Here is a 27673-nt window from a genome sequence, read left to right on the forward strand (position 1 = left end):
TACTTACAGTTAGTAACAAGATGTACTTTTCCCATCCATTCTGGTCTGCAGTTCCCTGAAAGACAGTACAGTCAAAATATTAACATGAAGTTTGTGCATGCATGTTCAAATGTATCATGATCAATTATGCTAATTGTATTTCAGAAGTCAGATCCGACAGGGTTGTCAATCTTACAGGAATCAGGTTCGGAATAATGTCATCCTTAATACAATCTTGCAACGAGTTTGCACAAAACTAGCAGATACTTACAGTTAGCAACAAGATGTACTTTTCCCATCCATTCTGGTCTGCAGTTACCTGAAAGACAGTATGGTAAAAAAATATTACCATTAACTTTATTTTGCATGGATGTTCAAATGTATCATGATCAATTATGCTAATTGTATTTCAGAAGTCAGATCCGATAGGGTTGTCAATCTTACAGGAATCAGGTTCGGGATAGGTTCATGCTTAATACAATCTTGCAACGAGTTTGCACAAAACTAGCAGATACTTACAGTTGTTAGCTACAGTCTGTATTTTTCCCATCCATGTCTTGTCTGAAGTTACCTGAAAGACAGTATGGTAAAAAAAATATTACCATTAACTTTATTTTGCATGGATGTTCAAATGTATCATGATAATTATGCTAATTGTATTTCAGAAGTCAGATCCGATAGGGTTGTCAATCTTACAGGAATCAGGTTCGGAATAATGTCATCCTTAATACAATCTTGCAACGAGTTTGCATAAAACTAGCAGATACTTACAGTTAGCAACAAGATGTACTTTTCCCATCCATGTCTGGTCTTTAGTTACCTGAAAGACAGTATGGTAAAAAAAATATTACCATTAACTTTATTTTGCATGGATGTTCAAATGTATCATGATCAATTATGCTAATTGTATTTCAGAAGTCAGATCCGACAGGGTTGTCAATCTTACAGGAATCAGGTTCGGGATAGGTTCATCCTTAATACAATCTTTGCAAAAAACTAGGAGTAGACAACAGATTCTTACAGGAAGCCATGTTCTGGTGTAGAGGATTCCATTTCTGGTCTGCATATCTGAAAAACGGTAAGGTGAACAGTTTCACATTAAACCCTAGTGCATGTTCAACTGTGGCATCAGAAATTATGCTAATTGTATTTCAGAAGTCAGATCCGACAGGGTTGTCAATCTTACAGGAATCAGGTTCGGGATAGGTTCATGCTTAATACAATCTTGCAACGAGTTTGCACAAAACTAGCAGATACTTACAGTTGTTAGCTACAGTCTGTATTTTTCCCATCCATGCTGTCTGAAGTTACCTGAAAGACAGTATGGTAAAAAAAATATTACCATTAACTTTATTTTGCATGGATGTTCAAATGTATCATGATAATTATGCTAATTGTATTTCAGAAGTCAGATCCGATAGGGTTGTCAATCTTACAGGAATCAGGTTCGGAATAATGTCATCCTTAATACAATCTTGCAACGAGTTTGCATAAAACAAGCAGATACTTACAGTTAGCAACAAGATGTACTTTTCCCATCCATGTCTGGTCTTTAGTTACCTGAAAGACAGTATGGTAAAAAAATATTACCATTAACTTTATTTTGCATGGATGTTCAAATGTATCATGATCAATTATGCTAATTGTATTTCAGAAGTCAGATCCGATAGGGTTGTCAATCTTACAGGAATCAGGTTCGGAATAATGTCATCCTTAATACAATCTTGCAACGAGTTTGCACAAAACTAGCAGATACTTACAGTTAGCAACAAGATGTACTTTTCCCATCCATGTCTGGTCTTTAGTTACCTGAAAGACAGTATGGTAAAAAAAATATTACCATTAACTTTATTTTGCATGGATGTTCAAATGTATCATGATCAATTATGCTAATTGTATTTCAGAAGTCAGATCCGACAGGGTTGTCAATCTTACAGGAATCAGGTTCGGGATAGGTTCATCCTTAATACAATCTTTGCAAAAAACTAGGAGTAGACAACAGATTCTTACAGGAAGCCATGTTCTGGTGTAGAGGATTCCATTTCTGGTCTGCATATCTGAAAAACGGTAAGGTGAACAGTTTCACATTACCCTAGTGCATGTTCAACTGTGGCATCAGAAATTATGCTAATTGTATTTCAGAAGTCAGATCCGACAGGGTTGTCAATCTTACAGGAATCAGGTTCGGGATAGGTTCATGCTTAATACAATCTTGCAACGAGTTTGCACAAAACTAGCAGATACTTACAGTTGTTAGCTACAGTCTGTATTTTTCCCATCCATGTCTGAAGTTACCTGAAAGACAGTATGGTAAAAAAAATATTACCATTAACTTTATTTTGCATGGATGTTCAAATGTATCATGATCAATTATGCTAATTGTATTTCAGAAGTCAGATCCGATAGGGTTGTCAATCTTACAGGAATCAGGTTCGGAATAATGTCATCCTTAATACAATCTTGCAACGAGTTTGCATAAAACTAGCAGATACTTTCAGTTGTTAGCTACAGTCTGTATTTTTCCCATCCATGTCTGGTCTGAAGTTACCTGAAAGACAGTATGGTAAAAAAAATATTACCATTAACTTTATTTTGCATGGATGTTCAAATGTATCATGATCAATTATGCTAATTGTATTTCAGAAGTCAGATCCGATAGGGTTGTCAATCTTACAGGAATCAGGTTCGGAATAATGTCATCCTTAATACAATCTTGCAACGAGTTTGCATAAAACTAGCAGATACTTACAGTTAGCAACAAGATGTACTTTTCCCATCCATGTCTGGTCTTTAGTTACCTGAAAGACAGTATGGTAAAAAAAATATTACCATTAACTTTATTTTGCATGGATGTTCAAATGTATCATGATCAATTATGCTAATTGTATTTCAGAAGTCAGATCCGATAGGGTTGTCAATCTTACAGGAATCAGGTTCGGAATAATGTCATCCTTAATACAATCTTGCAACGAGTTTGCACAAAACTAGCAGATACTTACAGTTAGCAACAAGATGTACTTTTCCCATCCATTCTGGTCTGCAGTTACCTGAAAGACAGTATGGTAAAAAATATTACCATTAACTTTATTTTGCATGGATGTTCAAATGTATCATGATCAATTATGCTAATTGTATTTCAGAAGTCAGATCCGACAGGGTTGTCAATCTTACAGGAATCAGGTTCGGGATAGGTTCATTCTTAATACAATCTTTGCAAAAAACTAGGAGTAGACAACAGATTCTTACAGGAAGCCATGTTCTGGTGTAGAGGATTCCATTTCTGGTCTGCATATCTGAAAAACGGTAAGATGAACAGTTTCACATTAAACCCTGGTGCATGTTCAACTGTGGCATCAGAAATCATGCAAATTGTATTTCAGAAGTCAGATCCGACAGGGTTGTCAATCTTACAGGAATCAGGTTCGGGATAGGTTCATGCTTAATACAATCTTGCAACGAGTTTGCACAAAACTAGCAGATACTTACAGTTGTTAGCTACAGTCTGTATTTTTCCCATCCATGTCTGAAGTTACCTGAAAGACAGTACAGTCAAAATATTAACATGAAGTTTGTGCATGCATGTTCAAATGTATCATGATCAATTATGCTAATTGTATTTCAGAAGTCAGATCCGACAGGGTTGTCAATCTTACAGGAATCAGGTTCGGAATAATGTCATCCTTAATACAATCTTGCAACGAGTTTGCACAAAACTAGCAGATACTTACAGTTAGCAACAAGATGTACTTTTCCCATCCATTCTGGTCTGCAGTTACCTGAAAGACAGTACGGTACAAAATATTAACATTAACTTTTGTGCATGGATGTTCAAATGTATCATGATCAATTATGCTAATTGTATTTCAGAAGTCAGATCCGACAGGGTTGTCAATCTTACAGGAATCAGGTTCGGAATAATGTCATCCTTAATACAATCTTGCAACGAGTTTGCATAAAACTAGCAGATACTTACAGTTGTTAGCTACAGTCTGTATTTTTCCCATCCATGTCTGGTCTGAAGTTACCTGAAAGACAGTATGGTAAAAAAAATATTACCATTAACTTTATTTTGCATGGATGTTCAAATGTATCATGATCAATTATGCTAATTGTATTTCAGAAGTCAGATCCGACAGGGTTGTCAATCTTACAGGAATCAGGTTCGGAATAATGTCATCCTTAATACAATCTTGCAACGAGTTTGCATAAAACTAGCAGATACTTACAGTTAGCAACAAGACGTACTTTTCCCATCCATGTCTGGTCTTTAGTTACCTGAAAGACAGTATGGTAAAAAAATATTACCATTAACTTTATTTTGCATGGATGTTCAAATGTATCATGATCAATTATTCTAATTGTATTTCAGAAGTCAGATCCGACAGGATTGTCAATCTTACAGGAATCAGGTTCGGGATAGGTTCATCCTTAATACAATCTTTGCAAAAAACTAGGAGTAGACAACAGATTCTTACAGGAAGCCATGTTCTGGTGTAGAGGATTCCATTTCTGGTCTGCATATCTGAAAAACGGTAAGATGAACAGTTTCACATTAAACCCTGGTGCATGTTCAACTGTGGCATCAGAAATCATGCAAATTGTATTTCAGAAGTCAGATCCGACAGGGTTGTCAATCTTACAGGAATCAGGTTCGGGATAGGTTCATGCTTAATACAATCTTGCAACGAGTTTGCACAAAACTAGCAGATACTTACAGTTGTTACCTACAGTCTGTATTTTTCCCATCCATGTCTGAAGTTACCTGAAAGACAGTATGGTAAAAAAAATATTACCATGAACTTTATTTTGCATGGATGTTCAAATGTATCATGATCAATTATGCTAATTGTATTTCAGAAGTCAGATCCGATAGGGTTGTCAATCTTACAGGAATCAGGTTCGGAATAATGTCATCCTTAATACAATCTTGCAACGAGTTTGCATAAAACAAGCAGATACTTACAGTTAGTAACAAGATGTACTTTTCCCATCCATTCTGGTCTGCAGTTCCCTGAAAGACAGTACAGTCAAAATATTAACATGAAGTTTGTGCATGCATGTTCAAATGTATCATGATCAATTATGCTAATTGTATTTCAGAAGTCAGATCCGATAGGGTTGTCAATCTTACAGGAATCAGGTTCGGAATAATGTCATCCTTAATACAATCTTGCAACGAGTTTGCACAAAACTAGCAGATACTTACAGTTAGCAACAAGATGTACTTTTCCCATCCATGTCTGGTCTTTAGTTACCTGAAAGACAGTATGGTAAAAAAAATATTACCATTAACTTTATTTTGCATGGATGTTCAAATGTATCATGATCAATTATGCTAATTGTATTTCAGAAGTCAGATCCGATAGGGTTGTCAATCTTACAGGAATCAGGTTCGGGATAGGTTCATGCTTAATACAATCTTGCAACGAGTTTGCACAAAACTAGCAGATACTTACAGTTGTTAGCTACAGTCTGTATTTTTCAGATCCATGTCTGGTCTGAAGTTACCTGAAAGACAGTATGGTAAAAAAAATATTACCATTAACTTTATTTTGCATGGATGTTCAAATGTATCATGATCAATTATGCTAATTGTATTTCAGAAGTCAGATCCGATAGGGTTGTCAATCTTACAGGAATCAGGTTCGGAATAATGTCATCCTTAATACAATCTTGCAACGAGTTTGCATAAAACTAGCAGATACTACAGTTAGTAACAAGATGTACTTTTCCCATCCATTCTGGTCTGCAGTTCCCTGAAAGACAGTACAGTCAAAATATTAACATGAAGTTTGTGCATGCATGTTCAAATGTATCATGATCAATTATGCTAATTGTATTTCAGAAGTCAGATCCGATAGGGTTGTCAATCTTACAGGAATCAGGTTCGGGATAGGTTCATGCTTAATACAATCTTTGCAAAAAACTAGGAGTAGACAACAGATTCTTACAGGAAGCCATGTTCTGGTGTAGAGGATTCCATTTCTGGTCTGCATATCTGAAAAACGGTAAGATGAACAGTTTCACATTAAACCCTGGTGCATGTTCAACTGTGGCATCAGAAATTATGCTAATTGTATTTCAGAAGTCAGATCCGATAGGGTTGTCAATCTTACAGGAATCAGGTTCGGGATAGGTTCATGCTTAATACAATCTTGCAACGAGTTTGCACAAAACTAGCAGATACTTACAGTTGTTAGCTACAGTCTGTATTTTTCCCATCCATGTCTTGTCTGAAGTTACCTGAAAGACAGTATGGTAAAAAAAATATTACCATTAACTTTATTTTGCATGGATGTTCAAATGTATCATGATAATTATGCTAATTGTATTTCAGAAGTCAGATCCGATAGGGTTGTCAATCTTACAGGAATCAGGTTCGGAATAATGTCATCCTTAATACAATCTTGCAACGAGTTTGCATAAAACTAGCAGATACTTACAGTTAGCAACAAGATGTACTTTTCCCATCCATGTCTGGTCTTTAGTTACCTGAAAGACAGTATGGTAAAAAAAATATTACCATTAACTTTATTTTGCATGGATGTTCAAATGTATCATGATCAATTATGCTAATTGTATTTCAGAAGTCAGATCCGATAGGGTTGTCAATCTTAAAAGGAATCAGGTTCGGAATAATGTCATCCTTAATACAATCTTGCAACGAGTTTGCACAAAACTAGCAGATACTTACAGTTGTTAGCTACAGTCTGTACTTTTCCCATCCATTCTGGTCTGCAGTTACCTGAAAGACAGTATGGTAAAAAAATATTACCATTAACTTTATTTTGCATGGATGTTCAAATGTATCATGATCAATTATGCTAATTGTATTTCAGAAGTCAGATCCGATAGGGTTGTCAATCTTAAAAGGAATCAGGTTCGGAATAATGTCATCCTTAATACAATCTTGCAACGAGTTTGCACAAAACTAGCAGATACTTACAGTTAGCAACAAGATGTACTTTTCCCATCCATGTCTGGTCTTTAGTTACCTGAAAGACAGTATGGTAAAAAAAATATTACCATTAACTTTATTTTGCATGGATGTTCAAATGTATCATGATCAATTATGCTAATTGTATTTCAGAAGTCAGATCCGACAGGGTTGTCAATCTTACAGGAATCAGGTTCGGATAGGTTCATCCTTAATACAATCTTTGCAAAAAACTAGGAGTAGACAACAGATTCTTACAGGAAGCCATGTTCTGGTGTAGAGGATTCCATTTCTGGTCTGCATATCTGAAAAACGGTAAGATGAACAGTTTCACATTACCCTAGGGCATGTTCAACTGTGGCATCAGAAATTATTCTAATTGTATTTCAGAAGTCAGATCCGATAGGGTTGTCAATCTTACAGGAATCAGGTTCGGAATAATGTCATCCTTAATACAATCTTGCAACGAGTTTGCACAAAACTAGCAGATACTTACAGTTAGCAACAAGATGTACTTTTCCCATCCATTCTGGTCTGCAGTTACCTGAAAGACAGTATGGTAAAAAAATATTACCATTAACTTTATTTTGCATGGATGTTCAAATGTATCATGATCAATTATGCTAATTGTATTTCAGAAGTCAGATCCGACAGGGTTGTCAATCTTACAGGAATCAGGTTCGGGATAGGTTCATTCTTAATACAATCTTTGCAAAAAACTAGGAGTAGACAACAGATTCTTACAGGAAGCCATGTTCTGGTGTAGAGGATTCCATTTCTGGTCTGCATATCTGAAAAACGGTAAGATGAACAGTTTCACATTAAACCCTGGTGCATGTTCAACTGTGGCATCAGAAATCATGCAAATTGTATTTCAGAAGTCAGATCCGACAGGGTTGTCAATCTTACAGGAATCAGGTTCGGGATAGGTTCATGCTTAATACAATCTTGCAACGAGTTTGCACAAAACTAGCAGATACTTACAGTTGTTAGCTACAGTCTGTATTTTTCCCATCCATTGGTCTGAAGTTACCTGAAAGACAGTATGGTAAAAAAAATATTACCATTAACTTTATTTTGCATGGATGTTCAAATGTATCATGATCAATTATGCTAATTGTATTTCAGAAGTCAGATCCGATAGGGTTGTCAATCTTACAGGAATCAGGTTCGGAATAATGTCATCCTTAATACAATCTTGCAACGAGTTTGCATAAAACTAGCAGATACTTACAGTGTTAGCAACAGTCTGTATTTTTCCCATCCATGTCTGGTCTGAAGTTACCTGAAAGACAGTATGGTAAAAAAATATTACCATTAACTTTATTTTGCATGGATGTTCAAATGTATCATGATCAATTATGCTAATTGTATTTCAGAAGTCAGATCCGACAGGGTTGTCAATCTTACAGGAATCAGGTTCGGAATAATGTTCATCCTTAATACAATCTTGCAAACGAGTTTGCACAAAACTAGGACAGATACTTACAGTTAGCAACAAGATGTACTTTTCCCATCCATGTCTGGTCTTTAGTTACCTGAAAGACAGTATGGTAAAAAAAATATTACCATTAACTTTATTTTGCATGGATGTTCAAATGTATCATGATCAATTATGCTAATTGTATTTCAGAAGTCAGATCCGACAGGGTTGTCAATCTTACAGGAATCAGGTTCGGGATAGGTTCATGCTTAATACAATCTTGCAACGAGTTTGCACAAAACTAGCAGATACTTACAGTTAGCAACAAGATGTACTTTTCCCATCCATGTCTGGTCTTTAGTTACCTGAAAGACAGTATGGTAAAAAAAATATTACCATTAACTTTATTTTGCATGGATGTTCAAATGTATCATGATCAATTATGCTAATTGTATTTCAGAAGTCAGATCCGATAGGGTTGTCAATCTTAAAAGGAATCAGGTTCGGAATAATGTCATCCTTAATACAATCTTGCAACGAGTTTGCACAAAACTAGCAGATACTTACAGTTGTTAGCTACAGTCTGTATTTTTCCCATCCATGTCTGGTCTGAAGTTACCTGAAAGACAGTATGGTAAAAAAATATTACCATTAACTTTATTTTGCATGGATGTTCAAATGTATCATGATCAATTATGCTAATTGTATTTCAGAAGTCAGATCCGACAGGGTTGTCAATCTTACAGGAATCAGGTTCGGATAGGTTCATCCTTAATACAATCTTTGCAAAAAACTAGGAGTAGACAAAAGATTCTTACAGTAGAAGCCATGTACTGGTGTGAGGATTCCATTTCTGGTCTGCAGTTATCTGAAAAACGGTAAGATGAACAGTTTCACATTACCCTAGGGCATGTTCAAATGTGGCATCATGAAATTATTCTAATTGTATTTCAGAAGTCAGATCCGATAGGGTTGTCAATCTTACAGGAATCAGGTTCGGAATAATGTCATCCTTAATACAATCTTGCAACGAGTTTGCACAAAACTAGCAGATACTTACAGTTAGCAACAAGATGTACTTTTCCCATCCATGTCTGGTCTGCAGTTACCTGAAAGACAGTATGGGAAAAAATATTACCATTAACTTTATTTTGCATGGATGTTCAAATGTATCATGATCAATTATGCTAATTGTATTTCAGAAGTCAGATCCGACAGGGTTGTCAATCTTACAGGAATCAGGTTCGGGATAGGTTCATCCTTAATACAATCTTTGCAAAAAACTAGGAGTAGACAACAGATTCTTACAGGAAGCCATGTTCTGGTGTAGAGGATTCCATTTCTGGTCTGCATATCTGAAAAACGGTAAGATGAACAGTTTCACATTAAACCCTGGTGCATGTTCAACTGTGGCATCAGAAATCGCAAATTGTATTTAAGTCATTTAGTTAAACAGAGAAAAGATATTCCATATTCTGGTCTGCAGTACCTGAAAGACAGTTAAAAAATTACTTTATTTTGCATGGATGTTAAATGTATCATGATCAATTATGCTAATTGTATTTCAGAAGTCAGATCCGACAGGGTTGTCAATCTTACAGGAATCAGGTTCGGGATAGGTTCATCCTTAATACAATCTTTGCAAAAAACTAGGAGTAGACAACAGATTCTTACAGGAAGCCATGTTCTGGTGTAGAGGATTCCATTTCTGGTCTGCATATCTGAAAAACGGTAAGATGAACAGTTTCACATTAAACCCTGGTGCATGTTCAACTGTGGCATCAGAAATCATGCAAATTGTATTTCAGAAGTCAGATCCGATAGGGTTGTCAATCTTACAGGAATCAGGTTCGGAATAATGTCATCCTTAATACAATCTTGCAACGAGTTTGCATAAAACTAGCAGATACTTACAGTTAGTAACAAGATGTACTTTTCCCATCCATTCTGGTCTGCAGTTCCCTGAAAGACAGTACAGTCAAAATATTAACATGAAGTTTGTGCATGCATGTTCAAATGTATCATGATCAATTATGCTAATTGTATTTCAGAAGTCAGATCCGATAGGGTTGTCAATCTTACAGGAATCAGGTTCGGAATAATGTCATCCTTAATACAATCTTGCAACGAGTTTGCACAAAACTAGCAGATACTTACAGTTGTTAGCTACAGTCTGTATTTTTCCCATCCATGTCTTGTCTGAAGTTACCTGAAAGACAGTATGGTAAAAAAAATATTACCATTAACTTTATTTTGCATGGATGTTCAAATGTATCATGATCAATTATGCTAATTGTATTTCAGAAGTCAGATCCGATAGGGTTGTCAATCTTACAGGAATCAGGTTCGGAATAATGTCATCCTTAATACAATCTTGCAACGAGTTTGCATAAAACTAGCAGATACTTACAGTTAGCAACAAGATGTACTTTTCCCATCCATTCTGGTCTGCAGTTGCCTGAAAGACAGTACAGTCAAAATATTAACATGAAGTTTGTGCATGCATGTTCAAATGTATCATGATCAATTATGCTAATTGTATTTCAGAAGTCAGATCCGACAGGGTTGTCAATCTTACAGGAATCAGGTTCGGGATAGGTTCATGCTTAATACAATCTTGCAACGAGTTTGCACAAAACTAGCAGATACTTACAGTTGTTAGCTACAGTCTGTATTTTCCCATCCATTCTGGTCTGCAGTTCCCTGAAAGACAGTACAGTCAAAATATTAACATTAACTTTATTGTGCGTGCATGTTCAAATGTATAGTGCAATTGTTAAGTATTCAGACCAAGTGACTTTTTCTACATTTGGTTACGTTCCAGCTTTATTCTACCATAATGACAAAGCAAAAACTTTTTATTTTTTATTTTCATTAAAACACCCTGAAATATCACATTTAAATAAGTAATCCAACCCTTACTCATTTTTTTATTTTAATTTTATTTAACCTTTATTTAACCAGGTAAGCTAGTTGAGAACAAGTTCTCATTTACAACTGCGACCTGGCCAAGATAAAGCAAAGCAGTGCTACACAAACAACAGAGTTACAGTGGGGGAAAAAAGTATTTGATCCCCTGCTGATTTTGTACGTTTGCCCACTTACAAAGAAAGGATCAGTCTATAGTTTTAATAGTAGGTTTATTTGAACAGTGAGAGACAGAATAACAACAAAAGAATCCAGAAAAACGCATGTCAAAAATGTTATAAATTGATTTGCATTTTAATGAGGGAAATAAGTATTTGACCCCTCTGCAAAACATGACTTAGTACTTGGTGGCAAAACCCTTGTTGGCAATCACAGAGGTCAGACGTTTCTTGTAGTTGGCCACCAGGTTTGCACACATCTCAGGAGGGATTTTGTCCCACTCCTCTTTGCAGATCTTCTCCAAGTCATTAAGGTTTCGAGGCTGATGTTTGGCAACTCGAACCTTCAGCTCCCTCCACAGATTTTCTATGGGATTAAGATCTGGAGACTAGCTAGGCCACTCCAGGACCTTAATGTGCTTCTTCTTGAGCCACTCCTTTGTTGCCTTGGCCGTGTGTTTTGGGTCATTGTCATGCTGGAATACCCATCCACGACCCATTTTCAATGCCCTGGCTGAGGGAAGGAGGTTCTCACCCAAGATTTGACAGTACATGGCCCCGTCCATCGTCCCTTTGATGCGGTGAAGTTTTCCTGTCCCATTAGCAGAAAAACACCCCCAAAGCATAATGTTTCCACCTCCATGTTTGACGGTGGAGATGGTGTTCTTGGGGTCATAGGCAGCATTCCTCCTCCTCCAAACACAGCGAGTTGAGTTGATGTCAAAGAGCTCCATTTTGGTCTCATCTGACCACAACACTTTCACCAGTTGTCCTCTGAGTCATTCAGATGTTCATTGGCAAACTTCAGACGGGCATGTATATGTATTCTTGAGCAGGGGGACCTTGCGGGCACTGCAGGATTTCAGTCCTTCACGGCGTAGTGTGTTACCAATTGTTTTCTTGGTGACTATGGTCCCAGCTGCCTTGAGATCATTGACAAGATCCTCCCGTGTAGTTCTGGGCTGATTCCTCACCGTTCTCATGATCATTGCAACTCCACGAGGTGAGATCTTGCATGGAGCCCCAGGCCGAGGGATATTGACAGTTCTTTTGCGTTTCTTCCATTTGTGAATAATCGCACCAAATGTTGTCACCTTCTCACCAAGCTGCTTGGCGATGGTCTTGTAGCCCATTCCAGCCTTGTGTAGGTCTACAACTTGTCCCTGACATCCTTGGAGAGCTCTTGGTCTTGGCCATGGTGGAGAGTTTGGAATCTGATTGATTGATTGCTTCTGTGGACAGGTGTCTTTTTTACAGGTAACAAGCTGCGGTTGGGAGCACTCCCTTTAAGAGTGTGCTCCTAATCTCAGCTCGTTACCTGTATAAAAGACACCTGGGAGCCAGAAATCTTTCTGATTGAGAGGGGGTCAAATACTTATTTCCCTCATTAAAATGCAAATCAATTTATAACATTTCTGACATGCGTTTTTCTGGATGTTTTTGTTGTTATTCTGTCTCTCACTGTTCAAATAAACCTACCATTAAAATTATAGACTGATCCTTTCTTTGTCATTGGGCAAACGTACAAAATCAGCAGGGGATCAAATACTTTTTTCCCCCACTGTACACATGGAATAAACAAACATACAGTCAATAATATAATAGAAAGTCTATAGATAGTGTGTGCAAATGAGGTAGGAAAAGGGAGGTAGGCAATAAATTGGCCGTAGTGCCGAAAAAATTACAATATAGCAATTAAACACTGGAGTGATAGTTGTGCAGAAGATGAATGTGCAAGTAGAGATACTGGGGTGCAAAGAAGCAAAATAAATAAATAAATAACATTATGGGGGTGAGGTAGCTTGGATGGGCTATTTACAGATGGGCTATGTACAGGTGCAGTGATCTGTGAGCTGCTACGGGTCTGTGCTGCTATGGTGACCAGTGAGCTGAGGTAAGGTGGGGCTTTACCTAGCAAAGACTTATAGATGACCTGGAGCCAGTGGGTTTGGCGACGAATATGAAGCGAGGGCCAGCCAGCGAGAGCATACAGGTCGCAGTGGTGGTTAGTATATGGGGCTTTGGTGACAAAACGGACGGCACTGTAATAGACTGCATCCAATTTGCTGAGTAGAGTGCTGGAGGCTATTTTGTAAATGACATCGCCAAATTCAAGGATCGGTAGGGTAATCAGTTTTACGAGGGTATGTTTGGCAGCATGAGTGAAGGATGCTTTGTTGCGAAATAGGAAGCCGATTCTAGATTTAATTTTGGATTGGAGATGCTTAATGTGAGTCTGGAAGGAGAGTTTACAGTCTAACCAGATACCTAGGCATTTGTAGATGTCCACATATTCTAAGTCAGAACCGTCCAGAGTAGTGATGCTGGACGGGCGGGCAGATGCTGGTAGCAATCGGTTGAAGAGCATGCATTTAGTTTTACTTGCATTTAAGAGCAGTTGGAGGCCACGGAAGGAGAGTTGTATGGCATTGAAGTTCGTCTGGAGGTTAGTTAACACAGTGTCCAACGAAGGGCCAGAAGTATACAGAATGGTGTCGTTTGCGTAGAGGTGGATCAGAGTATCACCAGCGGCAAGAGCGACATCATTGATGTATACAGAGAAGAGAGTCGGCCCGAGAATCGAACCCTGTGGCACCCCCATAGAGAGACTGCCAGAGGTCCGGACAACAGGCCCTCCGATTTGACACACTGAACTCTGTCTGAGAAGTAGTTGGTGAAACAGGCGAGGCAGTCATTTGAGAAACCAAGGCTGTTGAGTCTTCCAATAAGGATGTGGTGATTGACAGAGCCTTGGCCAGGTCGATTAATACAGCTGAACAGTATTGTACTTTGTTGAAGTACCTTTGGCAGCAATTACAGCCTTGAGTCTTCTTGGGTATGACGCTACAAGCTTGGCACCTGTATTTGGAGTTTTCCCATTCTTCTCTGAAGATCATCTCAAGCTCTGTCAGGTTGGATGGGGAGCGTCGCTGCACAGCTATTTTCGGGTCTTTCCAGAGATGTTCGATCGGGTTCAAGTCCGGGCTCTGGCTGGGCCATCAAGGACATTCAGAAACTTCTCCTGAAGCCACTCCCGCGTTGTCTTGGCTGTGTGCTTATGGTCGTTTTCCTGTTGGAAGGTGAACCTTTGCCTCAGTCTGAGCTCCTGAGCGCTCTGAAGCAGGTTGTCATCAAGTATCTCTGTACTTTGTTCCGTTTATCTTTCCCTTGATCCTGACTAGTCTCCCAGTCCCTGCCGCTGAAAAACCTCCCCACAGCATGATGTCGCCACCACCATGCTTCACCGTAGGGATGATGCCAGGTTTCCTCCAGACATGACGCTTAGCATTCACTCCAAAGAGTTCAATCTTGGTTTCATCAGACCAAAGAATCTTGTTTCTTATGGTCTGATAGTCCTTTAGGTGCCATTTGGCAAACTCCAAGCGGGCTGTCATTTGCCTTTTACTGACGAGTGGCTTCCGCCTGGCCACTCTACCATAAAGGCCTGATTGGTGGAGTGCTGCAGAGACAGTTGTCCTTCTGGAAGGTTCTCCCATATCTCCAGAGGAACTCTGGAGCTCTGTCAGAGTGACCATAAGGTTCTTGCTCACCTCCGTGACCAAGGCTATTCTCCCCCGATTACTCAGTTTGGCCGGGCAGCCAGCTCGAGGAAGAGTCTCGGCGGTTTCAAACTTCTTCCATTTAAGATTGATGGAGGCCACTGTGTTCTTGGGGACCTTCAACGCTGCAGAAATGTTTTGGTACCCTTCCCCAGATCTGTGCCTCGACACAATCCTGTCTTCGAGCTCTTCCGACCTCATGGCTTGTTTTTACTCTGACATGCACTGTCAACTGTGAGACATTATATAGACAGGTGTGTGCCTTTCCAGATCATGTAGAAACATCAAGGTTGATCAATGGAAACAGGACGCACCTGAGCTCAATTTCGAGTCTCATAGCAAAGGGTCTGAATACTTATGTAAACAAGTTAATTTTTAAAATGATTAATACATTTGAAAAAATGTCAAAAAAACAGTTTTTGCTTTGTCATTATGGGGTATTGTGTGTAGATTGTTGAGTTTTATTCATTTTTTTAATCCATTTTAGAATAAGATTGTAACGTAACAAAATGGGGGGAAAAGGAAGGGGTCTGAACACTTTCCGGGAATGCACTGTACGTAATTGTAATGCATATATAATTGCAATTAGTAATAATTAGTAGTAATTAGCTAGCAACAATATATAAATACTCGATTTTCATATTTTACAAACTGAAGGTTGACAATGTTTTTAAAAAGTCAGGTAAAAAATATAAAAAATGAAATAAATGGAAAGTTATGTAAACTGATGTACAATATTCATTCTTATTACAAGTATTTTTCAACCATTTAAAAATTATGCCAAAGTTAGAATACCTTTAATTGTTTAAATCTTGTATTCGTTAGTGGTGTTATTTCCACACTAGTATTGCTTTCCACCCTCTTATGCTTCATTCAACGCAGTTAGGTCAGTATTTTAAAATCATAATTTAACACCATCAAATGTCATGCATATTTTTGTGCTAACGTGTAGAGATAGAAGGGGTCGACTAAAAATAATGTTGACAAAATTCTATTGTTATTCTTGTTTGGAAAAATAGGGTGCAAATAAAGCACTGGTTCGGAAAATAACAGGTTTCACTCAATAATCATTGTTTTATATTGACTTAAATAAAACAATGAATATGATAAGAGTATGCTAAATTTGAGGTCTTAGACATTTTCAGATAGTTGTTTCTCTAACTGGGTGGAAATACCTCAAGGTCCATGTGTGAACAATCCGCCTATAAATTTTAGGATTCATGTGCTTGACCAATGTTTTCTTAAAGTCAAACGTGTCCTTTTTGTGATAGACTACTAAGAGAATAAAACAAATATGAACTTTTACCCCAAAAGTTATGAGGACCAAAAGACACTGGGTAGTAGGAATGCCCATTGACCACAAATGATTATATTTACACTTGTAGTCCATTTTGGCACTAGAATAAGTGTTTGACTCATATCGATGCCACACACAGGCCGTTTTGCTTTTAGGAGCAGTCGCTCTTTTTTAATACAATCTTTAACAAAACTAGCAGCTGTTAAAATACAGTATATTCTTACAGGTTTGTATTGTTTTTGCATACAGACTTTAATGTTATGCCACACTATTTCACAAAACTAGCAGCAGTTAAATTGACTTACAGGAGTTGCATTTTTTTTCATGTCTGCAGTCCCCTGAAAGACATTAAGACAATAGCCTGTTAACATGTACATTTATTGTGCATGTTCAAATATAGCATAGCTAGCTAATGTAATGTAAATTGAATTTCAGAAGTCAGATTCGTCGGTATCTACAATTTTGCACAAACCTAGCAGCAGTTAATTCATACAGCCGTTAGTTTTTCCTTCTAGCTAATGTTTCTGGGTTGCAAAAGGTGATTGGAGCGCAAGCAAACTTCGCTAACACGTGGTGCTCTACTTTGGCTTAATATTATTTCACATATCATTTTTAAAAGTGACGATTGGACAACTAATGTCAATAGCTATCTGTCGTGCTAGCTAGGTTATAACTGCAGATGTATTGCTAATAGTCTTACTTCCAGTGAACTTCGCCAGCAAGCTAACTGAGTTAACAAGTTGGACTTTGCAGAGATAAAAGAGACCCTGTAAGCGTTTCGTGAAGTACTTATACTCAAATTATCACACGATTTAAAACAGCCGATTCAAGCATTGGCGAAAGTGCCATTGAAATCGCGTTTTTCTCGCTCCAAAGGCGCTGATTGGCTCCATTCGGATTTGTCGCCGTGCTTACTGATGACGTATCAGCTAAGCGCGCAATTTGGAATGTACCAGCTAAGCGAATTTTTGTTAATTTTGTCAATTAATTAATTTAACTTGCTTGTAAATTTCTCGTATTTGTATTGTTATAAAACTGGTTGTTTAGTACACCATGGATGTTGGTTCACATTTACAGTAAGTTCCGTATTTAGTTAGTGAGCTAGCTATGCGTTAACTGTTGATTTTCCCAACCAACTAACGCTAATGATTACTAATAAGATAACTATCTGACTAAGTAATGATTTCTCCCAAAAATGTGTGAATAATATTACATTTGATAGTTATAGATGTTTCTTTGATACCAGGGTTTTAAACAAATGTTTTGAGCAAAGTTTAAACAACTATACTGGAGACGATCCATGGGACAGGTCAGTTAAGAACAACTTCTTACTGAACACTGCTGGGGACCAGAGTTCAGAGGTAGAACAATAGGTTTTTAACTTCTCAGCTCGGGATTCGATCCAATAACCTTTCGGTTACTGGCCCAACGCTCTAACCACTAGGCTACCTGCCGCCCTTGGGGGCCACCAACGAAAAGTAGACAATGAAGGGTTATTCATCTGCCATTGATTTGATATTTTCATTTTCACATGCATATCGCACTTGGTTTGAGAGCAACATAACTCTGTAAAACGAAATCGAAGTACTGATGAAGCAAGCAAGTGATTGTGATTAGTCATAAATGTTTGTTTTGGCCAGCTTGAATTTGTTGGTGTGTAACTCTTTACCATACATTTACATTATTTCAGGTTTATAAAATATCTAGAGAAGAGATTACCTGCTGAAGACTCCAAAGCGATGTCTCTTGTGCTAGATCGTCTAGTACAAAGATTTCTCCAAGAAGAGCGTTATACCAATGACATCTGATACGTAAACTACTACATTAAATGTGCAAGTTATTACAATGAGCCCATCAAACTATACAGCCACATATACAGTAAGGGCATTGGCACCAGAGATGCAGTCCTCTATGTGGCGTGGGCTCATCTATGTGGCGTGGGCTCAACAGTTTGAGCAGCAGGGCCTGCTTCAACAGGCTGACACCGTGTACCAGAGAGCCATGGAAAACCAAGCTAAGCCAACTGACACTGTCCTTCAGCAATACAGGTAACTTGTAGTATTGTTTACCTTTCCATGTTGATGTTTCTATTGTTGATACATTTTAATCTATTCACAGAATGTTCCAAACCAGGACTTCTGGAAGTGGGGCAGGGGCTTCAGGTGAGACTGTTTTGTGTGCATTTCTTCCTTCTGGACTGGCTCTTTGGCTATGGAAATGATCAAAGGAAACTAATGCACTATCTAATCTGTGTTTATGAAAACAGAAGCTGTACGGAATCCTCTTCAGAAGTCCAACTTGGTAAATCAGCTGCAAACCCACAGAGTGCCCAGCCCACAGTGCAAGGTGAGTTACTAACAGTTTTTGTAGCTTCAAACTTGGCATACATTGGTTAATGGCTGTTTCTCATGTGGTGTTTTTAAAAAGTGATCAATATGATTTATTTTTCTTGCCACAGGACCCTGAACGTCTGTTCCAACTCCCTACAGACAGAACTGTTCGCATGTAAGTCATTAGACAGAATACCAATACTTCTTCTTGTCCCTTATTTGTGAGACGCGAGCAAGAGAAGAAACGGAGAGAGTTTGGTAGGATCATATGACTTCTTAACCCAGCGCTGTTCCATCACACTCATCTAAAGAGAAGAAATGCATGGCTGGATTTTAGTGCAGTCAAGGACATCGATATGAACAGGCCACATGATATCCTTTACAGACACCCTTCATCTAAATCAAATGCATTAACAACTGGTTGCATAACACACTACCACAGGGCTAATTGTGGGTTTTGACCAACGTTTTCTTTGTGTTCTGTAACCAGAGGACCGTCAGAGGTTGGTTAGAGAGCAGGAGGAGGAGGTAATGAGGATGAACCAGCTGTTGGAGGAGCTGGAGAGTAATCTCTGTGTGAGCTCCGCCAGTGCTCTACCAGTGCAGCAGGTGAGAGAAAACACATTGCCTTTTTATCTTTAGTCGTTTCTGTTATAGTTTCCCTAGTACACTTTTTATTTTTTTATTTTTTTACATTGGTATGCACTTCTGTTTCAGGCACTCTGCACACCTGCAACAGATCTGAATCCTGAGTTCCTCCAACATTCTTTAAGGCACCCTCTACTCTCGAGCAACCTCGGCATCAAACTCACTCCAGGCTTTAGACTGAACAGTGTACAGGACCCCAGACAAGGCATGGTTAGGGAATCTGAGACGCACCTTCAGTGCGACCATCTCAGGGCTCCCATTACAGACAGTCTGCGCTCACAGCGATCCGTTTCTCCATCTGGACAGTTGGAGGAGGTAAACTCCTCCCATAGATGCTCCCTCCACATGCCAGAAGCAGCAATGGGTCACTTGCGTGAATATACAAAAGCTCCAAAACCATTTGCAGTCGCTTCCCAGGCAACTTCTCTACAAGCTTCTCTAGTTCAGCCCCAACCAGAACGAAACCCTAAGCCATTTGGGTCGGTCCCACAGAAGCCAGCAGCCTACAGATTTGACGTGCAGCTTGGTGGAGTTCCATATCAGGGTGGTCACTCTCACCTCAGCAGCATTTTCCAGCAGCACAACGGCAGCGATCATCAGTAGGTGATAATGAGTCATCATGTCTCCAGATTGGTTCTGGTTTTTCCGATGTGTAATTGTTCCCAACCAGACTTAATTACATCTCTTATGCCTCTGCTTAGTCAGAGTGAAATGCCTCAGAGATTAAGCTAATTAATTCGTTTTTAATTAATTTGCCGTTCAAGCTAATCTCTTTTCTTTGTTTTTTCCAGTGAGGTGTCTGTCAGTGAAGCTCCTGAGTCAGAGGTGAAATTAGATGGTGAGTAAAGGATCGTAACCTGGGCCCGTTATCCCCTTCATTAGAATCCGTATGGGAATTAAAAGATTGTTTAATCACACCGTCCCTCACTCGCTCCTATTCTCTCTGGCAGTGTCACAGGGAGGGACTGGAAACGTGTCCCATATCACTCCTAACACTTCTCTGGGACTGGTGCAAGTCACCCCGTCCAGGGTGCTCCCATCCCCCACAGTCAACACACGGGAGGCACTTGGTGATAAATGCATACTTTTATTGGTGACCCAGTCATAAACCATGTTGTGTTTACATATTCTAATGTATTACCATACCTGTGTATGGGAAAGACTGTACAACCAATGGAGTCCTTAGTATCTCACCTCTTTACCCTCACCTCCAGATGCTATCATGGACATGTTCCAGGTTCCAACCCTCCTGCAGGAGGACCAGTTCCGCAGCATGCCAATGCATCCACATCAGGCGGAGAAGAGCTTTGATGCTGGCTACCAGAGAACGGGTAATTCAATTCCCATCTGATTACAACTTCTCAAAAACTTTGTTTCAGACTGTAAGCAAAAATCATATCACATTTTACAGTAAAACAATTAATTAAATAAATAAGAGGTAAAAGCCAACAGACAATAAAAGCGACACATAATGGCGGGTCACCCTTTTTGATTTTACATACAGTGATTAAATGGTCTTTCTATAAATGTTTTTGTTGTATTATGTAATGGAGGCGCAGCTTCATTCAGCAAGCCCCCCAGTGCAGTCCCTTTCGCTATCTTTCAGGATGAGAATGACATAAAGGAGAAATGCAGGTGAAGCATTGCATTTATTCCCCTGCATCCCTTTCTCTTTGCCGTCTCTTTAATTCTCAAAGGACATTTATTAACAATGCATTATTGTGCTTCTCCTGCTCCATTTAGTGCTGCTATGGTGGACAATGCAAAGCCACCAAGGGCCCTAGCAGAAATCCCTCTGTCTAAACCAGAGAAACAAAATGTAAGTGCATAATTACATGGTGACATACCCATGTTGATTCAACAAGGACTCAATGTTGTTGATGGTTGGGTTATTTTAAGTTGAGTACACAATGCAAACCTTTATCGTTTCGTGTGTGCTGGTTTAAATTGTTTTTAATCAGGAACGTCCATCGGAATTGATACCAGATGAGAGCACTATGTGGGAAGCATGCTACAACTCCCTGGCCGCCTGCCCCAACAGCACCAGAGACTTTTCACTGTCGGCTCACCTGGCCTCCACGCCCTTCCAAAACAAAGTTCCTTACTCCTGGGACTTTGAGCAGGATCAAGGTAGCCCTCTGTCTGAGCTTATACAGGATGCATCCCAACTAATACCATAGGGCTCTGGTCAAAAGTAGTGCACTATATAGGGAATAGGGTGCCATTTGGCTGTTCAGAAATCAAATGCCCTCACCTGGCAAAACGTGTCTGTAGTTCAGAACAACAATGCTGTCTATAGCAAGTACTTTACCTTTTTTTTGTTTCTTTCTCCTCCCTCTAGAAAATGATCAACCCAGTGGCTTTGGGGGTCCGGAAGAAGGCCCTTTCCTACGACAGCCCACAAAACTCAGGTACTTACCAGTAACCCCCTATTGTAGACTACCGGTAACTGCAGTGTACTGTATGTGTTCATGTTGAATGTTTGTTGGTCCACGTTTTTGATGTGTAGTCAAGAGTGTGTGGGTCAAACCAATGTAGTTGCCTCCATGGCGGTGATAATGACCTCCTTCCTCAGCCCTATCATAGAGCAGAGCCCACCTGATGGGTTACCTGAGACTGGCACGGAGTGCTCTATGAGAGCTCAGGGCTTTGCTGAGCAGGGCACCATCGTGGGAGAAGGGCTAGCCCTGGCCCAGCGAAGCCTGGCTACTGCTCCATGACTGAAGTGCAGCATCATGCCCCGGCCGCACTGTCCTTCAGAGACCAGACTGCCCCCCTGACCCATGCTGAGGTGGCAGTGGCCAAAAGCCCTCCTTCCAAGGCCTCAAAGCCAGACTGGGATGTCTATGTGAGCCCAGAGCAGTCCTCAAAGCCAGCTTTTCCTCTCCCACAGCATGCACCTGTGGCAGAAGCATTCCTTTCAAAGAGCCAGATATATGCCCCCAAATCCAACTTTGATGTTCCAACTTGTCCAGAGAAAGCTCCAACGCCTGCCTCCAAGTGTGCACCCAAGTCAGACTGGTTAGTGGTCAAAAGCCCAGAGGTTGTGGTTGAACATGACTTGGATGCCTTCATGAGTGCCCGTCAGGGTCAGAGAACAGTCGGCATCCCTCTGGAGACCATGGACATCCCCGTAAGTCCAGAACCACCTAAATTTGGCTCGGATGTGACCATGAGTCCATTCCAGTCGTCATCAAAGTTCAGAATGGATATTCCTATGAGCCCAGCTCCAGAGGTGAGGAATGGCATGGATATTCTTATGAGCCCAGACCGAGGTTCAAAGGTGAACATGATGTGCCCATGAGTCCAGCAGGTCAAGGGGCAGCGGCTGTAGAGCTGGTCTCCGACCCCTGGGATGAGGAGCTGATTTCCTCCCTGCTCTCCAAGCTGTCCACGCCACTCACCTCACAGCCTAACTTCATCACCTGGCAGTGCAAAGCCCCCAGCATCGCACCCAAGATGACCATCAAGATGGGTAAGAAAGTCTATCTTTGTGTGTTTACAAGCAGTGACATAAAAAATAAATAAAAAATCACCCCCCCCAAAAGGACATCTGAATATGGCTTTGATGGTCGTCACACAGGTAAAGGCTCCTTACGGGTTGACTGTGTACTCGGACAGGGTGCCTTTGCCACAGTCTACCAGGCAACTGACCTCAACACCTCAGAGAAGATGATTTTAAAGGTAAGATGGATCTTGACTTTATATTAATTTAAAACGGTTGACTCCCCTGACCCTTTCAATGAAATTAGTAGTCATTATTTTGCCACTGTCATTACTAAGGCCAGAGAACATGGCAAGTTTATATGGAGCTGGCCCTCACAATTAATGCGCTCCTATTGGATGATTGATTCTCAATGCTTGAATGTGTCTTTCTTGATCTATAGGTGCAGAAACCAGCCAATCCGTGGGAGTTTTACATCAACTCTCAGCTGAATGCCCGGCTGCAGCCCAGCGTGCGCCACCTCTTTAATAACATCCACTCTGCCCACCTCTTCCAGAACGGTAGCGTGCTATTGGGCGAGCTCTACAACTGTGGCACCCTATTGGTGGGTAGTAACCCCTCTTCATCACCCACCAAACTTTATCAATCAATTAAAGATCAAGGATACGTCCCAATTATATCCCTTTCTTCCCAAAGTGTGTAATGTTTCACTTCCATTCACTGATTTGAAAGGACTGGTATAAAAAATATAGTGGAAATTCCCTCTAGGCCATGCCTGTACCAATCCAATGCTTTTAGATTTGTGGGAAGTAGTGAACAAGTTTACACTATAGGAGAAAGGAGATCTTATTGGGATGCACCCAAGGAGAGTCCACAGCAGAGCACTGAAAGGAGTTAAACATGTTTTATTATTCCCCTCTAGAATGCTGTAAACCTGTACAAGAACCTTAGCGACAAGGTGATTCCCCAGCCTCTGGTGATCTACTTCACTGTCTGCATCCTGCACATGGTGGAACAGCTGCACAATATCCACATCGTTCACGCTGACATCAAACCAGACAACTTCCTGCTGGAGAGAGGTAGTGACGTCCCTGAGTGTGTGTGTGTAAAGCAGACCGATAGGAATCCTGTATCAAATGCTAAACTTAAAATGTTCAACTGTCATTTCAGTGAGGAACATCTTTTTTTATTTTTGAGTATTTTCCTTCCAGTCATTTAGTAGTGGGTGGATGCAGTACTCTACCAGGGATTTCCAATGTCTCCTCTTAACTGTTTTAATTGTTTGCCTGTTGTTCTTTAGGTTCCTGGAGAACAAGTCTTTTGACCAAGATAATCTGGATCATGGCCTCTCCCTAATTGACCTGGGTCAGAGCATTGACATGACTCTGTTCCCAGAGGGCACGGCTTTCACTGCCAAGTGTATGACCTCGGGCTTCCAGTGTACAGAGATGCAGAGTGGGAGACCATGGAACTACCAGGTAAAGATTGTGTGTTTGTGTGCATGCTCCTGTAATGATGGTGGATGTCTGATAATACCTGTTGAGGATATTAAGTTTCTTTGTGTTTTAGACGGACTACTTTGGGATAGCTGGAACGGTGTACTGCATGATTTTTGGAACATACATGCAAGTGACACAGGAGGGTGCGTGTGGAAGACAAATGCAGTATTTAGAAGGTAACCCTTTTACTAGGAGTGGTTGTTGTTTTTTTACACAACCCACAACTTATTTTTTGCTCTCAAACTCGTTGAATATATTTTTGATTTTGAAAACATCTCTCCACTCCACCGTAAATAGTTACAATTCACACTACATTACCTTTCCCCTTGTCTGTCTCTCCTCCAGAAATCCCCACAGTGATCTGTGGACAGAGTTCTTCCACACTCTGCTGAATGTACCTGACTGTAGCTCCCTGCCCTGCCTGCGGAGCCTGCGCAGTAGACTGAGCACTGTGCTCCAACAGAACTACAGCAACAAGCTGCCATCGCTGAAGACGCGCCTGGTTATCCAGGTGTTAGAGAGCAGGACGGCAAGGAGATAGAACTCCCTGAGAACCTTTCTACTCTTGGGTCCTGTTCAGTAGGTATACAATTAAAGAAAGCGGTCTGAAACTGAGTGGAACTTGGGAGATACTATCTGGACTTTATGAACAACCCTAATGAACACGACCCTGGATACTACTGTGATGTCGAATTTCTAGTCCATTTGTAAATACAAAAGATTGACCTTAAATCGGTTCCGGTCACTGTGATAACCTTTTATGCATTTTAATGTTTTTTAGTGATAACCTTTTGTCCATTTAAATAACAGAAATTGTGAGGTTGGAGATGTTATGGTGTATTTTCATTTGTAAAGAATATATATATATTTTTAAATCCTGTCTTGCAAGTGTAGTTTATCATGGCATTTGAATTTCTTTTTGGCTCCAACTTCATGCAGAAATATGTCACTAGGTGTCACCCTTGTTCAAGAAGTTGAGCAACATGCTCTAGTTTGTGAATTTGGTGTGTAATTTTAAGGACAGTATTTGATATTAACAGGGTATATAATTGTGTATTCCCTTGATACTACAATGCAAGATAAATGAAGGCAAGGCAATTATTTATGTTTCAGTACCTATTGCCAGATGTTTGATGATAGAAGCTAGCTTAATACACCAGCAGAATACAGCAATCAAACTGCTTTTCATCCAGAACAACGGATCAAACCAAATTAAGGAAGTGATGTACGAAATGAGCACAAAATACTTGACTGGATCCAAACGAAATTCTTTTCCCGTTGGAGCAATTCAGTTTGGAGTCATACCAAAGACTTAAAATGGAACCCGATGCCTCTGCTTGGCCATTGGCATAAGAACATGGATTGGGTGATGAACCCCAGTGTCCTGCCCAGGAGGTGTCCTATGATCTGTTCTGGTTTGGACAAGGCTTTCTTACAATTCAGTTTGGATCCAGGCTACATATGTAATTACCACAATCTGTGCCTCTACAGTACAGTTCCCTCAGAGGTGCCTCGAGTTTTGCCACTCTATTCCATTGCTAGGCACCCTGTTTGACTCCCACTTTAACAGCCCTGCCCTCTGATGTCCTCAGCATTATTAATGAGCTTTGTTTGGTCACAGTTTTTCTGTCCCCAATGATACCCTATTCCCTCTATGGCAACCTATTCCCCTGTGAGCCCTGGTCAAAAGTAGTGCACGGGAGAGGGAATGGGGTGCCATTTGGGATACTAGCATTGACAATCAGAAGCCTGTGATATGAAAAGGGAGCATGGCGCAGCAGCGATTTGAGATTTCCCCGCACCTGGAACGGTGATGCTGAAACAGACCAGACTTTTAGGGTGGACGCTAGAGTAAACCTCTCAAAGGGTGTTAACAATAGAAGCGTGCCTCAATCTGTTTTTCCTTTACCATCCCCTCAGGCGAGAGTGATATCAGAGACCAATACTAGCCTGGCTGACGCGACCCATGTGACTACTGTAGGACATCGAGAGCTGGTGTCAGCCAGACTACAACAAAACAGGTGGTCCTCAATCAACCCCTGAGTAACTGCACTTTGAAAGTAATCCTCAATATAAATATCTGGCTTTTATGCTGTGGGTCACAGTGGGGTGTTTTTCATAGTAATCAAGGCAAAATATATTTGTTGAATAGATATAGGCTAGGACAAGGAAAAGGGTTGGGTGTGACTGATCATTTAAAAATCCACCAAAAGCTTCTGAGAGGAAAATGTATCACTATATTCAGCCCACTGATCTGACACCTTGTAATGAGAACCTAGACACCCTAACGATTAGGGAGGATTTACACATAGAACAAACCTCATAACATTGAATATGAATCAAGGCAATTACTTTTTTTATTTGGTGTATTCCAGTGTGTGAGATATTAAATGTCACAAACTGAAAATTGAGTTTGTAGTTGTGTGGTGGCCTTAACATGCACTGTTTACAATAACACAACTTTCTGGCTATCTGCTAGCTGCTTTTTTATTTATTTTTATATTGAGTGAGATATCCATGGGGTATATCATCACATTAAGGACGCTTCATTACTTTCCTACATACATTTTAAAAAAAAAGAAAAACTCTGAGGTGACTGATTCAGACTGAACAGTTTGATTATTTCACAAATACAATCTGATGCTTGCAGGTGATTATTATTTGCCATAAGAAGCTTCCATGAGGAGAACAGCCAGCAAACCTGTTCATACTACAAGCGTCAATGTCAGTCGTCTGTCTTTTTGACTAGAGCCCGTTATCCCCTTATATTCAGTTTAGTTGAACGTCCATTGCTGTGACTGCAGCAGTGACAGACCATCCATAGGGTGCCATGCACAGTGGTGAGAGAAACCACTGGTCTTCAGCAGTCCCAGTTGGGCTCTCAGCAGCCATCTAAACACCCATTTAACCCTACAGAGCTCCACCTTGTGGAGTGCAGCAGGCATCATCCTGTCTGACAGTGTCAGCCTCGTTGTCTGCCAGAGAGGAAGCTGTAACTAATGGACACAGACACGGCTGGGGAGGTCAAATAAAAATGTTTTTGTCACCTGCTTTGTAAACAACAGGTGTGGACTAACAGTAAAATGCTTACATATAGACCCTCCCCAACAATGGAGAGCAATAAAATAGAGAAATAATACAAAAAAGTAAAAAACATGACAGGTACACATTGAGTAACAATAACTTGGCTATATACACGGGGTACGAGATGGTTAACAGTAGCAGCATATGCAATGTGTCAAAGTTAGTGCAAAAAAGGGTCAATACATACAGCCCGGGTTGCTTTTTGGTTAACTATTTAACTAGCTATTTAGCTGTCTTATGGCTTGGTGGTAAAAGATGTTCAGGGTCCTGTTTGGCTTCAGACTTCGGTACCGCTTGCCGTGTGGTAGCAGAGAACAGTCTATGACTTGGGTGGCTGGAGTCTTTCACCATTTTTATGGTCTTCCTCTGACACCGCCTGGTATAG

General features: G+C 40.1%; 2 protein-coding genes and 44 non-coding genes across 46 annotated transcripts in view; 1 reads left to right on the forward strand and 45 right to left on the reverse strand.

The window, feature by feature from the left end:
• The window catches only part of LOC106571278 (uncharacterized), a 59366-nt gene extending 42280 nt beyond the window's left edge, over positions 1 to 17086 (reverse strand). Inside the window, exons 1-21 of the mRNA XM_045695629.1 lie at positions 16983 to 17086; positions 16588 to 16620; positions 10993 to 11042; positions 10750 to 10797; positions 10014 to 10060; positions 8907 to 8958; positions 7413 to 7460; positions 7175 to 7221; positions 6171 to 6222; positions 5931 to 5977; positions 5186 to 5234; positions 4455 to 4501; positions 3953 to 4004; positions 3708 to 3755; positions 2979 to 3026; positions 1990 to 2036; positions 1740 to 1788; positions 1001 to 1047; positions 751 to 799; positions 251 to 298; positions 8 to 55 (exon numbers count right to left, since the gene is read on the reverse strand). Of these exons, the coding sequence (XP_045551585.1) occupies positions 8 to 55; positions 251 to 298; positions 751 to 799; positions 1001 to 1047; positions 1740 to 1788; positions 1990 to 2036; positions 2979 to 3026; positions 3708 to 3755; positions 3953 to 4004; positions 4455 to 4501; positions 5186 to 5234; positions 5931 to 5977; positions 6171 to 6222; positions 7175 to 7221; positions 7413 to 7460; positions 8907 to 8958; positions 10014 to 10060; positions 10750 to 10797; positions 10993 to 11042; positions 16588 to 16598 (934 nt within the window). The 5' untranslated portion in view covers positions 16599 to 16620; positions 16983 to 17086. The remainder of the gene's footprint in view (positions 1 to 7; positions 56 to 250; positions 299 to 750; positions 800 to 1000; positions 1048 to 1739; positions 1789 to 1989; positions 2037 to 2978; positions 3027 to 3707; positions 3756 to 3952; positions 4005 to 4454; positions 4502 to 5185; positions 5235 to 5930; positions 5978 to 6170; positions 6223 to 7174; positions 7222 to 7412; positions 7461 to 8906; positions 8959 to 10013; positions 10061 to 10749; positions 10798 to 10992; positions 11043 to 16587; positions 16621 to 16982) is intronic.
• Positions 138 to 209, reverse strand: LOC123727547 (small nucleolar RNA SNORD50). The gene has a single exon (XR_006759541.1). It is a non-coding gene; the product is annotated as a small nucleolar RNA SNORD50 (small nucleolar RNA).
• Positions 386 to 457, reverse strand: LOC123727407 (small nucleolar RNA SNORD50). Its single transcript, XR_006759403.1, has one exon. It is a non-coding gene; the product is annotated as a small nucleolar RNA SNORD50 (small nucleolar RNA).
• Positions 638 to 709, reverse strand: LOC123727514 (small nucleolar RNA SNORD50). The gene has a single exon (XR_006759509.1). It is a non-coding gene; the product is annotated as a small nucleolar RNA SNORD50 (small nucleolar RNA).
• LOC123727606 (small nucleolar RNA SNORD50) lies at positions 888 to 959 on the reverse strand. Its single transcript, XR_006759600.1, has one exon. It is a non-coding gene; the product is annotated as a small nucleolar RNA SNORD50 (small nucleolar RNA).
• On the reverse strand, positions 1128 to 1199 carry LOC123727445 (small nucleolar RNA SNORD50). The gene has a single exon (XR_006759441.1). It is a non-coding gene; the product is annotated as a small nucleolar RNA SNORD50 (small nucleolar RNA).
• Positions 1378 to 1449, reverse strand: LOC123727515 (small nucleolar RNA SNORD50). The gene has a single exon (XR_006759510.1). It is a non-coding gene; the product is annotated as a small nucleolar RNA SNORD50 (small nucleolar RNA).
• LOC123727517 (small nucleolar RNA SNORD50) lies at positions 1627 to 1698 on the reverse strand. The gene has a single exon (XR_006759512.1). It is a non-coding gene; the product is annotated as a small nucleolar RNA SNORD50 (small nucleolar RNA).
• Positions 1877 to 1948, reverse strand: LOC123727607 (small nucleolar RNA SNORD50). Its single transcript, XR_006759601.1, has one exon. It is a non-coding gene; the product is annotated as a small nucleolar RNA SNORD50 (small nucleolar RNA).
• Positions 2115 to 2186, reverse strand: LOC123727446 (small nucleolar RNA SNORD50). Its single transcript, XR_006759442.1, has one exon. It is a non-coding gene; the product is annotated as a small nucleolar RNA SNORD50 (small nucleolar RNA).
• Positions 2363 to 2434, reverse strand: LOC123727518 (small nucleolar RNA SNORD50). The gene has a single exon (XR_006759513.1). It is a non-coding gene; the product is annotated as a small nucleolar RNA SNORD50 (small nucleolar RNA).
• LOC123727519 (small nucleolar RNA SNORD50) lies at positions 2616 to 2687 on the reverse strand. Its single transcript, XR_006759514.1, has one exon. It is a non-coding gene; the product is annotated as a small nucleolar RNA SNORD50 (small nucleolar RNA).
• LOC123727520 (small nucleolar RNA SNORD50) lies at positions 2866 to 2937 on the reverse strand. The gene has a single exon (XR_006759515.1). It is a non-coding gene; the product is annotated as a small nucleolar RNA SNORD50 (small nucleolar RNA).
• LOC123727399 (small nucleolar RNA SNORD50) lies at positions 3113 to 3184 on the reverse strand. Its single transcript, XR_006759395.1, has one exon. It is a non-coding gene; the product is annotated as a small nucleolar RNA SNORD50 (small nucleolar RNA).
• LOC123727447 (small nucleolar RNA SNORD50) lies at positions 3353 to 3424 on the reverse strand. The gene has a single exon (XR_006759443.1). It is a non-coding gene; the product is annotated as a small nucleolar RNA SNORD50 (small nucleolar RNA).
• Positions 3595 to 3666, reverse strand: LOC123727548 (small nucleolar RNA SNORD50). The gene has a single exon (XR_006759542.1). It is a non-coding gene; the product is annotated as a small nucleolar RNA SNORD50 (small nucleolar RNA).
• Positions 3840 to 3911, reverse strand: LOC123727550 (small nucleolar RNA SNORD50). Its single transcript, XR_006759544.1, has one exon. It is a non-coding gene; the product is annotated as a small nucleolar RNA SNORD50 (small nucleolar RNA).
• LOC123727551 (small nucleolar RNA SNORD50) lies at positions 4093 to 4164 on the reverse strand. Its single transcript, XR_006759545.1, has one exon. It is a non-coding gene; the product is annotated as a small nucleolar RNA SNORD50 (small nucleolar RNA).
• Positions 4342 to 4413, reverse strand: LOC123727591 (small nucleolar RNA SNORD50). Its single transcript, XR_006759585.1, has one exon. It is a non-coding gene; the product is annotated as a small nucleolar RNA SNORD50 (small nucleolar RNA).
• Positions 4582 to 4653, reverse strand: LOC123727448 (small nucleolar RNA SNORD50). Its single transcript, XR_006759444.1, has one exon. It is a non-coding gene; the product is annotated as a small nucleolar RNA SNORD50 (small nucleolar RNA).
• On the reverse strand, positions 4830 to 4901 carry LOC123727521 (small nucleolar RNA SNORD50). Its single transcript, XR_006759516.1, has one exon. It is a non-coding gene; the product is annotated as a small nucleolar RNA SNORD50 (small nucleolar RNA).
• LOC123727522 (small nucleolar RNA SNORD50) lies at positions 5073 to 5144 on the reverse strand. Its single transcript, XR_006759517.1, has one exon. It is a non-coding gene; the product is annotated as a small nucleolar RNA SNORD50 (small nucleolar RNA).
• On the reverse strand, positions 5323 to 5394 carry LOC123727408 (small nucleolar RNA SNORD50). The gene has a single exon (XR_006759404.1). It is a non-coding gene; the product is annotated as a small nucleolar RNA SNORD50 (small nucleolar RNA).
• On the reverse strand, positions 5576 to 5647 carry LOC123727523 (small nucleolar RNA SNORD50). The gene has a single exon (XR_006759518.1). It is a non-coding gene; the product is annotated as a small nucleolar RNA SNORD50 (small nucleolar RNA).
• Positions 5818 to 5889, reverse strand: LOC123727409 (small nucleolar RNA SNORD50). Its single transcript, XR_006759405.1, has one exon. It is a non-coding gene; the product is annotated as a small nucleolar RNA SNORD50 (small nucleolar RNA).
• On the reverse strand, positions 6058 to 6129 carry LOC123727410 (small nucleolar RNA SNORD50). Its single transcript, XR_006759406.1, has one exon. It is a non-coding gene; the product is annotated as a small nucleolar RNA SNORD50 (small nucleolar RNA).
• LOC123727524 (small nucleolar RNA SNORD50) lies at positions 6310 to 6381 on the reverse strand. The gene has a single exon (XR_006759519.1). It is a non-coding gene; the product is annotated as a small nucleolar RNA SNORD50 (small nucleolar RNA).
• Positions 6560 to 6632, reverse strand: LOC123727455 (small nucleolar RNA SNORD50). The gene has a single exon (XR_006759451.1). It is a non-coding gene; the product is annotated as a small nucleolar RNA SNORD50 (small nucleolar RNA).
• On the reverse strand, positions 6812 to 6884 carry LOC123727456 (small nucleolar RNA SNORD50). Its single transcript, XR_006759452.1, has one exon. It is a non-coding gene; the product is annotated as a small nucleolar RNA SNORD50 (small nucleolar RNA).
• Positions 7063 to 7133, reverse strand: LOC123727563 (small nucleolar RNA SNORD50). The gene has a single exon (XR_006759557.1). It is a non-coding gene; the product is annotated as a small nucleolar RNA SNORD50 (small nucleolar RNA).
• On the reverse strand, positions 7300 to 7371 carry LOC123727525 (small nucleolar RNA SNORD50). Its single transcript, XR_006759520.1, has one exon. It is a non-coding gene; the product is annotated as a small nucleolar RNA SNORD50 (small nucleolar RNA).
• LOC123727400 (small nucleolar RNA SNORD50) lies at positions 7548 to 7619 on the reverse strand. The gene has a single exon (XR_006759396.1). It is a non-coding gene; the product is annotated as a small nucleolar RNA SNORD50 (small nucleolar RNA).
• LOC123727450 (small nucleolar RNA SNORD50) lies at positions 7788 to 7859 on the reverse strand. The gene has a single exon (XR_006759446.1). It is a non-coding gene; the product is annotated as a small nucleolar RNA SNORD50 (small nucleolar RNA).
• LOC123727526 (small nucleolar RNA SNORD50) lies at positions 8038 to 8109 on the reverse strand. The gene has a single exon (XR_006759521.1). It is a non-coding gene; the product is annotated as a small nucleolar RNA SNORD50 (small nucleolar RNA).
• LOC123727565 (small nucleolar RNA SNORD50) lies at positions 8289 to 8361 on the reverse strand. Its single transcript, XR_006759559.1, has one exon. It is a non-coding gene; the product is annotated as a small nucleolar RNA SNORD50 (small nucleolar RNA).
• Positions 8543 to 8614, reverse strand: LOC123727451 (small nucleolar RNA SNORD50). The gene has a single exon (XR_006759447.1). It is a non-coding gene; the product is annotated as a small nucleolar RNA SNORD50 (small nucleolar RNA).
• Positions 8793 to 8865, reverse strand: LOC123727457 (small nucleolar RNA SNORD50). Its single transcript, XR_006759453.1, has one exon. It is a non-coding gene; the product is annotated as a small nucleolar RNA SNORD50 (small nucleolar RNA).
• LOC123727564 (small nucleolar RNA SNORD50) lies at positions 9046 to 9116 on the reverse strand. Its single transcript, XR_006759558.1, has one exon. It is a non-coding gene; the product is annotated as a small nucleolar RNA SNORD50 (small nucleolar RNA).
• On the reverse strand, positions 9287 to 9358 carry LOC123727528 (small nucleolar RNA SNORD50). Its single transcript, XR_006759522.1, has one exon. It is a non-coding gene; the product is annotated as a small nucleolar RNA SNORD50 (small nucleolar RNA).
• On the reverse strand, positions 9535 to 9606 carry LOC123727608 (small nucleolar RNA SNORD50). Its single transcript, XR_006759602.1, has one exon. It is a non-coding gene; the product is annotated as a small nucleolar RNA SNORD50 (small nucleolar RNA).
• LOC123727609 (small nucleolar RNA SNORD50) lies at positions 9901 to 9972 on the reverse strand. The gene has a single exon (XR_006759603.1). It is a non-coding gene; the product is annotated as a small nucleolar RNA SNORD50 (small nucleolar RNA).
• LOC123727529 (small nucleolar RNA SNORD50) lies at positions 10141 to 10212 on the reverse strand. The gene has a single exon (XR_006759523.1). It is a non-coding gene; the product is annotated as a small nucleolar RNA SNORD50 (small nucleolar RNA).
• On the reverse strand, positions 10384 to 10455 carry LOC123727530 (small nucleolar RNA SNORD50). Its single transcript, XR_006759524.1, has one exon. It is a non-coding gene; the product is annotated as a small nucleolar RNA SNORD50 (small nucleolar RNA).
• On the reverse strand, positions 10637 to 10708 carry LOC123727531 (small nucleolar RNA SNORD50). Its single transcript, XR_006759525.1, has one exon. It is a non-coding gene; the product is annotated as a small nucleolar RNA SNORD50 (small nucleolar RNA).
• On the reverse strand, positions 10880 to 10951 carry LOC123727452 (small nucleolar RNA SNORD50). The gene has a single exon (XR_006759448.1). It is a non-coding gene; the product is annotated as a small nucleolar RNA SNORD50 (small nucleolar RNA).
• Positions 17087 to 18093: 1007 nt separating the features above from the next.
• On the forward strand, positions 18094 to 26615 carry LOC100306849 (mitotic checkpoint serine/threonine-protein kinase BUB1; the record flags this gene model as incomplete). The annotated part of the gene is given in 24 exon segments (XM_045696069.1): positions 18094 to 18213; positions 18215 to 18330; positions 18401 to 18444; positions 18549 to 18628; positions 18741 to 18787; positions 19103 to 19115; positions 19330 to 19859; positions 20052 to 20098; positions 20211 to 20330; positions 20475 to 20591; positions 20814 to 20895; positions 21004 to 21079; positions 21222 to 21390; positions 21602 to 21671; positions 21836 to 21977; positions 22154 to 22349; positions 22412 to 22735; positions 22844 to 22944; positions 23148 to 23309; positions 23628 to 23800; positions 24006 to 24183; positions 24275 to 24347; positions 24350 to 24380; positions 24550 to 26615. Coding segments are annotated over 24 exon segments (3207 nt in total), but the record flags the coding sequence as incomplete, so codon positions are not given.
• Between the last annotated feature and the right edge of the window lie 1058 nt (positions 26616 to 27673).

The sequence above is a fragment of the Salmo salar genome, chromosome ssa15 (assembly GCF_905237065.1).
Source record: "Salmo salar chromosome ssa15, Ssal_v3.1, whole genome shotgun sequence".
In the NCBI taxonomy this organism is placed as follows: domain Eukaryota; kingdom Metazoa; phylum Chordata; class Actinopteri; order Salmoniformes; family Salmonidae; genus Salmo; species Salmo salar.